This window comes from Takifugu rubripes, chromosome 17, assembly GCF_901000725.2.
Source record: "Takifugu rubripes chromosome 17, fTakRub1.2, whole genome shotgun sequence".
NCBI classification, from domain to species: Eukaryota; Metazoa; Chordata; class Actinopteri; order Tetraodontiformes; family Tetraodontidae; genus Takifugu; species Takifugu rubripes.
In genome coordinates, this window is record NC_042301.1 from 3,666,266 (window position 1) to 3,680,951 (window position 14,686).

General features: G+C 43.0%; 2 protein-coding genes across 3 annotated transcripts; one reads left to right on the forward strand and one right to left on the reverse strand.

The window, feature by feature from the left end:
* Positions 1-2,336: 2,336 nt before the first annotated feature.
* LOC105417633 (uncharacterized) lies at positions 2,337-5,078 on the reverse strand. Of its 2 annotated transcripts, XM_029850633.1 has the most exons (8): positions 5,057-5,078; positions 4,681-4,767; positions 4,122-4,608; positions 3,901-3,970; positions 3,603-3,690; positions 3,223-3,350; positions 2,672-2,767; positions 2,337-2,535 (listed from the first exon to the last, which is right to left on the reverse strand). In XM_029850633.1, the coding sequence occupies exons 2-8, from the start codon at positions 4,720-4,722 to the stop codon at positions 2,457-2,459; spliced, it is 990 nt and encodes a 329-aa protein (XP_029706493.1). In that variant the 5' UTR covers positions 4,723-4,767; positions 5,057-5,078; the 3' UTR covers positions 2,337-2,456. The 2 variants fall into 2 exon arrangements, with proteins under 2 accessions (XP_029706493.1, XP_029706494.1); XM_029850634.1 differs by having other exon boundaries at positions 3,901-3,967; positions 4,681-5,063.
* An 82-nt stretch (positions 5,079-5,160) lies between these two features.
* On the forward strand, positions 5,161-13,022 carry cc2d1a (coiled-coil and C2 domain containing 1A). Its single transcript, XM_003972061.3, has 28 exons — positions 5,161-5,318; positions 5,596-5,666; positions 5,753-5,891; positions 5,999-6,102; positions 6,267-6,512; positions 6,606-6,921; positions 7,139-7,248; positions 7,332-7,404; positions 7,492-7,602; positions 7,741-7,868; positions 8,124-8,196; positions 8,279-8,415; positions 8,677-8,764; positions 8,928-9,004; positions 9,123-9,218; positions 9,671-9,793; positions 9,907-9,965; positions 10,200-10,316; positions 10,652-10,725; positions 10,813-10,871; positions 10,958-11,109; positions 11,251-11,341; positions 11,427-11,582; positions 11,886-12,014; positions 12,083-12,209; positions 12,441-12,517; positions 12,612-12,659; positions 12,742-13,022. Exons 2-28 carry the CDS (start codon positions 5,610-5,612, stop codon positions 12,772-12,774), a joined length of 3,000 nt encoding a protein of 999 aa, XP_003972110.3. The 5' UTR covers positions 5,161-5,318; positions 5,596-5,609; the 3' UTR covers positions 12,775-13,022.
* Positions 13,023-14,686: the final 1,664 nt, after the last annotated feature.

Here is a 14,686-nt window from a genome sequence, read left to right on the forward strand (position 1 = left end):
GAGAAGATTTAACATGGGATGAAGAGCTCAGGTGGAAAGCTATCATCAGCTGATATTTTTAAACAAAGGTCATAGTTATGATGTATGAAATGTGCAATATAAAAATGTACAGAGAACGCTCTCATTCCGCTTAAGATGTGCTGTAAGCTAACTGAAGTAGTCTCTTTCTGTTGACAAAGCCTTACATCCACATATATGATAAGAAAATACAATATGCTGCGTTGGTCTCTGATCTACATGCATGGAATGAACCCTACTCTGGTGAATAACTAAAGAATTTAGTTTTGAATCAGCATGGGCAGCTTAAATAAGTACAGGCATAATGGGTAATGTGTCCAAAGTGTGGATGTTTAAGTTTGTAATGAGCAAGTTCACTCTTACTTGAAGGTGATTCCAAACAAGCTTCACACTGCCACATAAAGCAGTGAGTGGGTGGGTGAGTGTAAAGTCACAGTATGCATTTTTAGTGAAGTACTCACAATTTCTGTTGTGTATTTGTAATTGGCAGCAATACATTGATGGGGAAAGGGGCCGCACTAATCCACAATGGTTTATAGGGCAACTGTTGCAAATACAATCTGTGCATCAACTGTAATCTAGCCATAACTCTTCCAAATATTCTTAATTTACCGTACTGAAGTAATTAAGGTGTGTCTGACTAATAACTGGTTCCAATGTTTCAAAACATTAAAGATGTCTTCTGAATTTCAGGAACTAGTAGAGCTAGTATAGCTGTAGCAGAGCACAGGGCCTATGCTGGTGTATGTGTAGGTCACACTGTACTTCAGAGCCTTTGTGTAACCCTTCGGACTGGTAGCTCGTTGCAGGAAAGGCAACCAAGATGGAGCACACAAGAAGGTCAGTAGTCTCAGGAAAACCCATTTGACTCAACCAAAGCTGCTGGACAGCTTCTCGGTGCTGAAGAGCCTTTACGAGATTTCTCCCTGCGGCCATGGACATGCTTGCTGTGTGCCCGTCGGCTGCCCACATGCATACTGATTTATGCTAGCGACTGTTGTATGCTATATTCAAGAGTTGAGGGTTGCTGGAGAGGTGGCAGGTTATGGACTATGATTCCGGTCAGAGAATCGAGGGCGCTTCTGGTGGGAGGTGCGATAACGTCCAACTAGGCTTTTATATATTTTATTCCGAGTTGAGATCGGTTAGGAAGCTTCAGGTTACAGAGATGGTGAACTTAGAGTTGCCAGAGTTGCTAACATACAGATTTATACAAGAGACAGATGTAGGCCAAGATATCGTAAGTATAAGAAGCTGCAACAAAAGGGTAAATGCAGTTCAAAACAGTAGTTATGCAAAGGGAAAATGTGCTCGGCGATCAAAGGCCTCCTGGCTTGAGGATCAAGGGATGTGGTCTCTGATCTCAGTGCTGCCTTTCATCCGTGTCAGTGCTGCCTTTCGTCTGTGTCAGTGCTGCCTCTCATCCAGATCATGTATTTGAAACGAGCTGATTATTTGTAAATTCAACAGCTCCACTTCTCCCCTTTTTTCAGTGTGTGCTCAATTATCAATTATCTGTCTTTGGAATGTTTGTCACCTCGAGGGGCTTCCATCACGTCATGGAGCCCAACTATGAACCCTTCCACATGTGGAAAGACTACTTTGGCTTGTCGGATGTAATTAAAGAGATTATCCAAAACCGCCAGTACGTGCCCTCGCTGCCAGTCTCCAGAAGGTCGCAGGAGCCGTGCGGGTCCCTCATGTCACTATTTTCAAACACTGAAAGTGGCTTCGTGAGGGATGCGTCCTTGGAATCTTCAGGTCAGGGCTCTTTATATTGCGGGAGCAATGTGAAAACACCAGTGACCACACCAGGTTCCACACATGCTTACGTCAAAGGTGCGACCAAGGTGATGCTAAGCTGCAGGGTCCCGAAGCCACAAGCACTGGAGCCCAGGATGACCCAGTTCTGCAAGAACAACAAAGAGTATTTGTATGGATCCCACTACCTGAACACTCCAACCGGGCAATTTTTGTGTCCCGCCTTATACAAGCACGTGTGTCCCCTGTGTGGGTCCATGGGGCTCAAAGCTCCTCACGCTTTTATCCGAAAGTAGACAGCACATACAGCTCCTTGTCCATCACGTCCAAACCCGACCCGACAGTTTGAAAATGTAGATTGACTATTAATGACTTAATTTACTTGCACCTCTTCTACGTTTGTGTTTGTTTTGTGGTTTGAATGCTCTGGCACGTTTGCTCTGAGGCCTTCTGTAACACCCATCCCAATGTTTTCCAGCTGTTTTGAGGGTCAGATGATGTGTAAATGATGTGGGAGGACAAAGATGTGACGTTTGTTTTATGTTTTTAAACGCTTTATTCCACAACGTCTCCATGAAACTGAACAGTCGTCCTCTCTGTAATGCAAGAAACCATCTGCTTTCATTACCCAGCAAACACTGGGGCCAACGTAAAAAAAACAACGGTAAAACCAGTCTTCAACGCAGAGAGTTGCGTAAACCTTTGCTGCTGCGGTGCAGATTCTCCAGGTCTCTGTGCGCGGCCATGACCTTTTGACTGCAAGAGAGAAACCCAGACACATTTCATGCTCAGGTGGGTGGGTCGGTGGGAAATAAAACTAACTTGTAAATCACAAGTTTCTAAATCTAAAGAGTAGAGATGAAGGGAGCGAACAAAAAAGAGATTCCCTGACTTCAGTGAGGAGAGTTCTTGAATGAGTCCACGCATCAGGTCTGTGACATCAGGACACTCGGGGGAATGAAGGTCTGCCTCCATCATTAAATCCTCACTGGATGGAAAAAACATAGATGAAAAAGTGATAGTTCGTAACAGCTACTCTATTCTATTTAAGACTCTTATTTGTCTTCTGACAATAAATGTAAAAGAGCAACTGTTAATGGAATATAACGTTACAATAAACAGATTAATGCTTCTTCTGTGATGTCTTTACCTACTTTCATCTTTAATTTAATCTTTTCTTAGTCTGTATCCTGCTTACAATCTTTGGTGAGACACTTTAGCTGCAAAGTTGTAGTTTTTCTTGATCTACAGCCTGTTAAGTCAGTCAGTAAAACTTAAGTGGGACTGAATTTGATTTCCCAAACTTCAACTCAACCAGCCATTAAAATGTTTTCACTGGGAGTTTGTTTAGTCTGGGTAGGGTCGCGAACTCCCCGATCCTTCATCCCCATTGTCACCCCTCAGGGTTCATGTGAATTTTGTCCCTCTTCCCAACGTTCTTACGTCAGCGCGATGGTGTTCAGCTGAGAGTCTGAAACATAATCCAGGAACTGGAGGTCGGCTGTGTCGGTGAGGTTCATGGTCTGCTGCTGTTCAGAGCAGGCAACAGGAGAACGAGCACTGGGTGGATTCTACTGCGATCAAGGAAAAAAGGACATTTAGCAGCTGCAACATCCATCTATCTCCATGAAATCATGTCTGATGGCATTAAAGAAAAATGAAGACAACAAGCCACTCAGGTCATTCTCTTCTAACCCTGATTAGGTTTTAGTAGTTATTAGAGGGATGGTGGGTAAAAAAAACCCTGAAAAGAATGTCTAGTGTATCCAGGATGGGCAAAGTAATAAAACCATATGCAAACACAATATATGAGACAATTTGACCTCTTGATCTTCACAACTCTTAAAGCCGCCTGGACCACACAAAACACTGGTTTCATCTGAGTTGATCTCAGCACTGGGAGCCTCTTTCCTGTGAATTAAATAAGAGGTTTAAAAATATACATAAATACTTGTTTATATAAAATGTGTAGAAACTCTTCAGACTATTTCTTTGACTTTACTCTGCATACCACAATTAATATGGCCACCTTAAGTAGACATTCATTTTTTAAATATTTTAATATCTAAAGGTCGATTAATTGACATTTCATAACATAAAGTTATTTTAAATTATTCTAACCTACTATCCTCTGGACCATTTGTGGGCTGGGGTTGCACCTCTGTCCCACTCTGCTCTGCAGCTCTTTCTGCTGGAACAGATCATGAGATAAATACATTTATCTTTGAGCCGTAAGGTGCACTATTATTGCATTACTGCTCATCTTCCGCCATTGTGCTTTTGCCCATTTTTTCCACGCATCTTCGACAGTAGAATCTCACTTCATGTCAGCACGCACGTACCCACACGTTGCTTCTTTTTAGGAGGGGACTCCGCTTCTTCCTCATTTATAACTGGTGTGACATCAGCCAAAGCTGTATCGTTGCATCTTTTATTATTGGTTTCCTCATCTCCCTCCAGGTCACACAGGGAATTCTCTTTTTCCCCATTTGAAGCACTTGTGCAGGATCCCAAATCTACAGCCAAAGTTGGCAGGATGTTCTGAGGTACATCCGTTTGTGTTTGAGATGGTGATCCGCTCTGCTCCACCGATCCTATTTCGGCCTGTCCATTCTGGTTTGCATTAGTATCTGGATCTACTGCAAGTCCCTCCGACTGGGAATTAGTGACACTGGTGACCGTAGTTACAGTACCACTCACATCTTGTGAGGGCAGTTTTGTTGCCCCCTCATCTATTCCATCTTCAGCTTCCTGGTGCCCTGCAGCTGAGTTTGAGTCTGGTTGATGCTGTGGTAAAGTGGCATCCACTGTTTTATTGCTTTCTGTGCCCTAGAATTATACATTTATTAGATTAAAGGACTCCATAAAGAAACTTAATAAAGTTTGCTGTGTATTAACTACCTGATTAAAGACAGGAGCCTGAACATTGTCCACCTCTGACATGGCATTAAATAAATATTTCCTCTTTTGATATGAGGGACCCAAACTCTTCCAAAAAAAAAGAAAAATAGAAATTAAATTAAGCAATTGGAGGGAAATCACTCAAGACTTATTCACGCTAATTAGCATGAGTAGCCTAGCTCCTGGAAACTTGACATTATCGGTCGTCACCACTTTTCCTCTATAAATCTCTCCTTCCAAAAGTAAATTTAATTAATGATCGTATCTGGCTTCTGGTATTTGAGGAATGTATTATATTATTATATTTAGATGGGTCAACTTATTTACAGAAGATTTTTTCAGAAATTGCTGATCCATTACTTTCCAAATTACCCACCTGGCTCGAACAACGTCGAATGTGCGTGTTTTACGTTAGTGAAGGCCGCGTTTCAGCAAGCCGTAAAGCGGACTGTGCGTTGCCATTGGAGACGCAATGTCGGAAGTAAATTCCACGGCTTGTTGATCTTGTTTTGTAGCGCTACGTTAATGTACGTTCGTCAGTTTTTATATGGTTGTAATTTTCTGCAATTCTTCAAAAGTCATCAAACTGAAGAGCCGGCTTGCTGTGACGTTAATACACCCTCCGCGAAACTGACAAGGTAAATAGCTTTACAATAGTTAAATTAGCAGATAATTTGTTGCAGCTGCTAGCTAATAAGGATATAGGTTAAAGGCTAACAGAGAAACATTATAAAAATATTATTGTGCACATTGAATTGTTTTACAGTACATGTGCATACTGGCCACACGTATGTCATTATCTGTAGTAATGCCCACGTTAGTAAAACAAAACAAAAAACATGAACAAAAAAAACCTTTTTTTAAAAAAAAAAATTGGCATTGAGCCTTTTCATTGTATTTCTCCATTTACTTTAGGGTATTGAGAATTCATGAGTCGCAGTAGGAACCCCCCTCCTCGGGGCCAAGGGGCGGCTAGAGCCAAACAGGTAACACCCATGTACCCATTCAATGATTTGTGTGAAGGATTATAGCTATAGTTATAATTCAGCAAGTCTCCTCCCCACTGTCAAAGATGGGGCTGCTCCTTGATCTGACCCCAGATGGAGGGATAAATGATGATGGAAATGATGAAGAGTTGGAGGAAGAGCTCCTGAGACTAATGGGAGGAGGTGGTGGAGGGAGACAACAAGGGAGGAAAAATGAACACAAAGGTTAAAAACTCATTAATGCATTAATCTCTCTCTGTCTCCACTCATATGCTTATGCTTAAATTTGATGTCAAGTGATTCAGCCTAATAGTGTGTTGGTCAACATGCAGCTCCTGTTGCTATGGCTGAAATAGAGCAGATGGCAGCTTTGTGTATGAAAGACCTGGACGACGTTGACATTGACGATGGCGATTTGAATGATGAAGATCTGCTGGTAATGCATCTGCATCAATTTTAACTTTGATTTCACTCTTTTGTCACTGTCACGAAACTGATTGAAATGTATTTGACTAAATATCAGAATATTGTTGACATACTGGTTTTATTGGTGTATTGAAACATGTCAGTTGCCTGAGTGCGATTGCTATTTGTTTACAGGCAGAACTAAATGAGGTTTTAGAGGATGATGAGGAAGAAAGTCCTGCTCCTACCCCTCCAGGTGTCACACCAATTGCTCCCAAAGTGACCATCACATCTCATCCTGCACATCCTCCAGCCCCCAGTGGTGCAACTGGAGTAGAGTCTGTCCTACTCCAGCGTTTGGAAATGTATAAGACTGCCATCTCTAACGCCAAAGATGCAGGAGAGACCAGTAAAGTTAGGCGATATGAGAGAGGGTTAAAGGTAACTGGGAATGTAAAAGTAGGATTCATTTTGCCAATTTACTTATTTGTTTCCACTCGTGTTGACAATTATGTTTTGTTGTTACGACTCTAGACACTACAGTCCATGCTTACGTCTGTCAGAAAGGGAAAATCTGTCAACGAAGAGGAGATCCCGCCTCCTGTTGCTCTTGGTGGAAAGCCAAATGCCACAGCCAAACCTGAATCGATCCAGGAAAAAGAGCCACCTCAGCCTACAACGGTGTCCTCTCCTCCCACGAATGAGAGACCTGTGAAGGAAGCCTCAACAGTGACCCCGAATACGAAGCCCATGCATTTGATCCCACCTCAAAAAGCTGTTTGTGCAGTTACCCCAGAAACACCTGCAATTTCTCCCCTCACACCCAGCCAGCCTGATGCCTCGCACTCCGGTAAATACAGGAACATGTGAAAGCTTATTATCTTTTGGGGAGAGATAAATCAGTTGCTCTTTTTCTCTTAAAATATTTCTAAAACAGGTACCAAGTACAGTTTTTTTTTTTTTTTTAAAAACGTATCTTCATTATTTTATAATCTGGTTTCATTCCTTTGTTTATTCACACATGTTAATGTGCGAATGTTGCTTGTGCCTGTTTTTCTTTCATTTAGAGATGAAACAAAAGGTGTTGTCCAGACAGAGGGAGTACAAAATCGCTGCTATACAAGCCAAACAAAGTGGCAACATTGATCAGGCCAAACTGTACTACATCACTGCCAAGGTATGAATCAACGTCTCTGTTGTTTTGTCTAAATAGTCAACAGATTCAAGTCTTTTTACTCAAGATGTCCTGCTCAATTGCAGAAGCTGGACACAGTAGTTGAGGCACTAGACAGAGATGAGCTGGTGGATCTGAGCTCACTGCCTCCTCCTCCTGGTCAGTTTTATGTCTAAAATGAATGAATATATAACGTACACGTATATATAATCTAACGACATCAAAGTCCAACTGATTGCTTTGTAGGAAATTCGGTAGCAGCTTCTAACCAACCTTCCCCTGTGCCTGCTGCTGCTCCTGCTGCTCCTGCTGCTCCGGCTGCTCCGGCTACTCCGGCTGCAACGGTTGCCGCTGCCGGTAAGATTTTGGGCTTTTCTGATCAGACAAGTTGATTTGAGCCATGGGCAGACTGTAGCGTTTGTGGATTAGACATGTGTTGCACATTAAAAACAAAACCAAGCGGCCTGTTTTTGTGTGCGCACCTGTTCTGCAAAGAACTTCCTGCCCCCAGCAGTGTGGCTGAAGCCCTGCAGCAGAGGATGGATATATACAAGTCGGCAGCAGAGGGAGCCAAGACCAAAGGAGATGATCGCAAAGCTCGTATGCATCAGCGGATTGTCAAGGTACGGAGCTTAGCTTGAACTTAAATAACTGATTTTGAAGCAAATTCTTCCTATTTCTGAGGAGGAAATGTCTCTATATTTATTGTAAACTATAAATAAAGGTAATTTAGCTAGGGCAGGAACAGAATTAAATAGATTCCCATGATTGTTTAATGGATTTCTATCATTCTTGTCATGTTCTTGTTGTCATTTCTATTTAAGTAAAAGAAGCAAAGGGTTTTTAGGTCGATTTATTTTCTCGGTCTATTTTTACAGCAATACCAGGATGCCATCAAAGCACACAAAGCTGGCAGACCCGTCAACTTGTCCGATCTACCCATGCCGCCGGGTAAGTTGACGAAGGAATGTTTTGAGATGGCTTTCAAACTGTGCTTACAGTTGTGTGCGCGCGCACGTGTGCACTCTCTTAGGCTGTCCACCACTTCAGGGCTCAGAGGGGAGTCAGCAGAACTTCATGGGTGTCCTGGAAACAGCTCTGAAATTAGCTAACCGGGATGCAGACGCTGACGAGGAAGAAGATGGTGGACAAAGAGTTGCTGCTGCCAAGGTAGAACCACTCCAAATGCTTTAACAGATGGCCTGGTTTGTCTAGTTGTCTTTTAGCTCTCTTTTACTTTGTGGTCTTTACAGTTTTAGCTGTTTTTGTACCTGCACTGTGCTGCCACTGTAGACTGTAAAAATAAAATTAATACAAAACTGCCATGGAAAAAGTGCTTAAGGTGTTCATCAAGCTGGTGTTTTATGCTCTACAACAATCTCTATGTGCACTTGCTGTATTTGTCTCATTGCTCATCTCATTTGTTCCCAGCCTGCAGTAAACCCTCCTCTTCAGAAAGCAAGATCTCCTGCTCCCCAGGCACCGAGAGACACCTCACCTGTAAACCTGGGACCTAAAGGTGTGTATAAGCTGTCATTTCAGTGTAATTAAAGCAAGTGTCAAGCACACAATGAATGCAGGGGTTTGATGCTTTTATTGCATGAACACTGCTCTACCTTTATAAACATGAGGTACCAAACAAAGTTTTAACATTTGCTTTTCTTTCACAATTACCCTGGCAGCTCAGCAGCAACTTGATTTCTTGTTGCTAAGGAAACAGGCTTTTATGCGTGCAGCACTGCGCTCCAAACACATGAAGGTAAGCTCTGGATATATGTTCCCTCTCAGCTCCTGATAGATTCTCAGCCATGTTTGTGTTTATATTTATGCCTCTTCTTGTTCCTTTGACATGTGAACGTTGCTCGCTTATGTTTCAGGACATCACAGGAGCCACACAGCATCTCAGACATGCCAAGGGATTAGATCAGATGATTACAGTTGCCAAGTCCGGCCTCCCCATTGATATTAGCAAGGTTAGAAATACGCGTTGATTTTCAAGCACTTCTGCATGAAGCAGAATTGTCAGAGTTAAACATGTTACATGTAAAAGAAATGTGTGACAGCAAAGTGTGAAGAGGAGAAAGTGGAAAGGTGCAAACATGGAGTGCTATCAAAACACCTTCAGTCACGTCGTGACTTTACCTGCATTCGTGTCTCACTTCTGCGCCTCGCTCCGCTCAGTATTTTCAATTACTTTTATTTCTAGTTCCCAGAGATCCCTCATGACATCCCTGCATATCATCCAACTCCAATTTAACATCTTTTTTCATCAAACTCTCTCAGCCTCACATTGACTAAGACCATCATGCCTGTGTCTCTTTTATTTTGCTCTGAAATCCTTCATTTTATTTAATTGACGGGTTATTTATTGTTATGATTATGCTTTTTTGTTCAAGAACATTTGTATTTCCGTCATTCCCGACAGATTCCCAGTGTGCCGGTCAGCGATGAGGACTACTCCCTGGCTCGCTCACGTTCCTCCCCCGTCTCCCCTCGTGCCAGCGAGCAGTACCACAGCCTAATGGGGCTTATGCGGAAGCAGCATGAGGTCAACTCTCCGATCTTATGTTTAGATGAAAGTGTGCCTCCTGAATTTGTACAGATGTTTGTATTATTTTAAAGGATTTGGTCAATGTTTTGGATATATTCATGTCTTTACAGAAATGCCTGAGCTGCGGTCAGAATTTTGTAGTCATGGGCAGCGTGCCCGAGGCGCTGCGGTAAGAGATATTTCTGTTTTTTTATTCTGATTTTAAAAACAAAATACATTTTCAACAAAGTGACACCAGCAGCCACAGTCTGACAGTCAGATCTGCTAACGGCATTAACACATATTAACACATATTAGAACTAACGCGCTGGTTTTATACTTCACCATAAGGCATATAGGGTAAGTTTTAAAACACATTTATTCATAGGCTGACACTGTAAATTCATTTTCTTTATCTTCACAGGTATGAGAAACTGGCTGAGGAGTGCAGAAAGAACATTGAAATACTAAAGAATGCCTATTCCAAGGGTCTGCAAGTCCCAAAGTGCCGTACAGAGGAGAGGACTCTCAACACCCTCAAGTCAGACATGACCTAATCATGGATATTATTATGTATAATGTGCTCTTTTGAATGACATGTGTTTCACAATGAAGTCATTTTAAACCATTACGCTAAATGGTGAATGAAATATCTTTGTTCTTTTGGACTTTCAAACGGCAGATCATCTTAGTCTTCTGTAGTCTTTTTGACAGAGATGATTGCCGATCTACTCATGAGTCATGGTGACTTAATCTGGATGTACTCCAGTTTCAAACCTCCCAACTAAGGAACACTGGCAGTGATGCTAGCAGATTGCTTTTTCTTGCTCCTGTGGCTTGTTTCTAGATGATCTTTATATTTGATTATATGTATAGAGTCTACGCAAACCTGACAGCTACCGAGATGGTTCTTTACATCGTCAGAGGCATCAACCTGCCAGCCCCCTCAGGTACTGAAGGCCCAGCTAGACCTTTTCTATATCCAGGCGCTAAAGTGTTAAAGGTATATTCACACCTAGCTCCTCCTCTGCCTTCAGGTGTTTCGCCGAATGATCTGGATGCGAGCGTGAAGTTTGAGTTTCCTTTTCCCAGCTCGGTAAGACTTTAGTAGAGTGCAGAGTGGGTCTGTGGAGGATTGTCAGTATTTGTGCTGTGCTTTGATGCATTCATTTACGTGTGTAGGAGGAGGCCCAGAGGGACAAAACCAGCACAGTAAAGAACACCAACAACCCAGAGTTTAAAGAACAGTTCAAACTCTGCATTAACCGCAACCACAGAGGCTTCAAACGCATCATCCAGTCTAAAGGCATTAAATTTGAAATCATCCATAAAGGGTAATTTCATTGAGTGTCTGTAGGAGTGTTATTGCCTGCGTAGCGAAGTTAATGAACTAAATACAGGAACTGTTTCTTTTAATTGGGCAAATGTTCAGTCAATTTTGAAGTCAAGTCAACCTTGAAACCTTGTCTTTTCAGAGGCCTGTTTAAGACAGACAAGCTGGTGGGCACTGCTCAGCTGAAGCTGGAGGCTCTAGAAAACCACAGTGATGTTAGAGAGATCATTGAGGTGACTCTGGAAAACACGTAAACCTGGGCAAGAACACACATCCACGAACAGAACCTAGCCAATATCTTATACGTGTGTGTCTTAGGTCATGGACGGGCGTAAAACTACAGGTGGCAAACTGGAGGTGAAGGTGAAGATCCGAGAGCCTTTATCAGGAGTCGAGGTCCAGCCGGTAACAGAGAAGTGGCTGGTTCTTGATCCAGTGTCTTCTCTTTCTCCTCCACAGAAGGAAAAAGAACGAGTGAGTCAGTTCCTGTCCTTGTTTATCCTAGACTGGTATAGTTTTACTTTTTATGCTCTAAAATTTAACCTTTTTTGGGAGGAGCAAGGTTTTATAGACAAGTCACAGACAAGAGGAAATGACAGTATTGAAAGGTCCATTCAACTAAGATCAGGGGTAATGGCGTGCTGCTAGATTTAACTCTGGGGGGGAAATTAATTCTCTCACTATCTCTGGCACTATCTCTGTTGGATATTCCTCCTCTTTTGTCAATCTGTGAAGAAGAGATGGTTTGTTTACCCTATGTGTATGTTCCTACTTGAGGCTCCATCTCCTCGATCTAAGCCCAGACACGAAGCGAGCAGCAGGACTCATTCCAGCAGCTCTCCTCCTCAGTACAAACTCCACAGCTTCAGCCTTCTGAACTACGACAAGGAGCGCTTGGAAAGGAAGGTAAATATGTGTTTGTGGACTTGTAATAGAAGAAGAGGAGCTATTTGGTGACCAAGCCTGTCTGACAGCTTGCAGAATGCAGAAAGATGCGACAGGATCCCCCGTCTGACCTCATACATCAACACAAAGAGGTGACGCACAGACTGCAGTGGCAGAAGGCCCAGCTGGAACGAGCGTCCCCAGCCATGCTCAGTGGTAACACTAGAAACAGACAAGGAGGAAATCCCATTTTAGCCAGTGTGATAGAGGGAAAAAAGCTCCCTCATTTTTGCAACTGCTCTCAAAAGTAGCCGTCCTAGCATCCCGGATGTTTCCCTCCATCTGTAAAACATTTATCACACTGACCCAAATGGGGCTTCCACGCGCAACGTTGCACACGATGGATTTAAATTAAAGCTAAACAATGAGGCCATCATTTCCTTTCAGAGTACGAAAACGTGCTGCAGCGCTTCACTCAAGGTCTCGCCGACTCGGTGAAGAAGTTCTCCAGCCAAGGCAACCGGGTGGGTACCGGCGCAGGCCCGCCTCGCTTCTGCCTCAGATTTGTGCAGGTTTGCCTTGATTTGGCTGTGTAAACTTTCATTTCTGCTCACTTAGGAAGCTGCCAAAGATGCACTTGGGAGGCTGAAGTTAGTAGAGAGTGAGGTATGGTTTTCCAGCAATTGGTGGATAAAATGTTGGCTTGGCCTCATACACGGACACTTTGCTCCTTTTCTGTCCGTCACAGTTGGAATCGCTCAAAAGGAAACGCACCAGCTGAGTGGGGAATAAAGAGCGCGGAGACTGGGCTGAAACACTGTTATGCCCTGTCCCTCATATGCCATGACACACTACAGTAGGGTGCCTGCTGCACCGCTCTTTGCTGCTCGATGACAATAACACTTTAACCAACCTGCTATAGCTGTCAAATCAAATAACCGGTGACAGTTTACTTGCAATCAAGCACTCCAAAATGCTGCTTTTAAAATAAAGCTTTGCAAATGTGACCTGCCTCCTGCAGGACGTTTAGAAATGATTTTTCCTTTGGGGAATTGTTGGTCGAGAAGTTGATCGTACATATTAATGTATCATATGTTGGGTTTAAAAAAAAAAAGGGGGTGTGCATGTGTGCTCTGAAGTGTGTTGTTTTTAACCCCTCTTTTCATATTTTATGTGGGCAATGATCTCAGTCTAATCTGTCTGCTTCAGTGGTCCCAGATTACAGTAATCTAAAGTCATTTAAAGTGCTGGGAAATGGAAATGAAAAAAAAAAGAGGCTTCAGGGCGCCACAGCCAACATCCCATAATGAGGGATTAGTGTTTGTGTCACCAAGGAGACAGCCAGATCAGACGTAAAGTCGCCTTTTGGGCAGGGGAGTGGGGGTGCTACTGGCGGGCCATGAATGTGGCAGAAGCTTAGCTGTGCAAAAGCTGCTCCTCCATCAGCTGTTCCTCTGTTGTCTCCATCATCACACTTTTTACGCTAATTCCTTCATATCTGTTCAGAGATTCCTCAGCGTGGCGTGTAAGAGGCGGCGCCAATTGGGTTTCTATTTTTTTAAACTTAACATCGCGTGCCTTTGTGCTTTTGGTTAGAAAACAGCCGTTGCTTCGGCGCGACCGCTGCGTTTCTTCCATCTCCCATTGGAAACGCTCGCCCCCTAATTTAGCAGCAGCGTAGCAACGGTGCTGCCACCACCAGCACGCGTCAACGGAAAGTTGTAACAATGACATGAAAGTTGACATTTAATTGGCCACGTTAGCGAGGGAGGCCGGGGCGTCCGTGCTGGTGGTGCTCTCGGAGTGTGAGGGAGGTCACAAACCTCCAGTAAGTCTTGTGTGGGCCTCATCACACACTCAGGAGATGGTTCCTTCTGCTCTTTCTCCATTATTCCGCTCATCCCAGTCTTTCCCTTCATGCTTGTATTTTTCATGCAGCCCCAAAATCATTAAAACAGTAACTATGGGCCATATGTGGAATCATTCTTTACTGTGTTATTTCTTTTTTAAACCAAGAAAAAGTGCTTGCAGCGCCGCCAGATTGAGGCCATTATTAAAAACAACCTTACTTTCACTCCTTTTTACACCCTACGTCACCCCAAACACGCACATTTGTGTCACTTCACCCCACTATTCAAGTAACCTCATGGCCCCTGGGGCTGCCTCGTTGTCATAGCAACAAGGTCATCGGCATTCAGTGGTATATTTGTCTAGTCAGGGTCCGTGGAGGGGGACATATGGTTTAAGTTTGCCCTGTTCATTCAATATTGTTCCTTTACTGCACACACTCCCTCTTACTACTCTTCTTTGCATATTAAGATCTGTTTATTTATTTGTTTGATCGGGTCTGTAATCTGACAACAGTCTATTTGGTGGAGTGTCTCAGCAAATGTATGCATTGGAGCTTATACTTGAACCTGTTCAACCATGTAAGGGCAATCAGTCTATATGTAACATATATATATACTGTATAAAAAGCACTATTTTTAAGTGCAAGTCATGAATTGTGCACTGCGAAGGGGGAAATATTAAGACCTGATTGGGCTTTATTGTCGAGTGTATGATTTTGCTACCATGAATAAACTGCTGAAACAGCTCTGGATTTGCTTTATTCACCTGATTAATTATCTACATCCATTGTGAACCTCAAACATGCTGATAATGAGTGTCGAGTTTTGTTATGGGGCCATTTG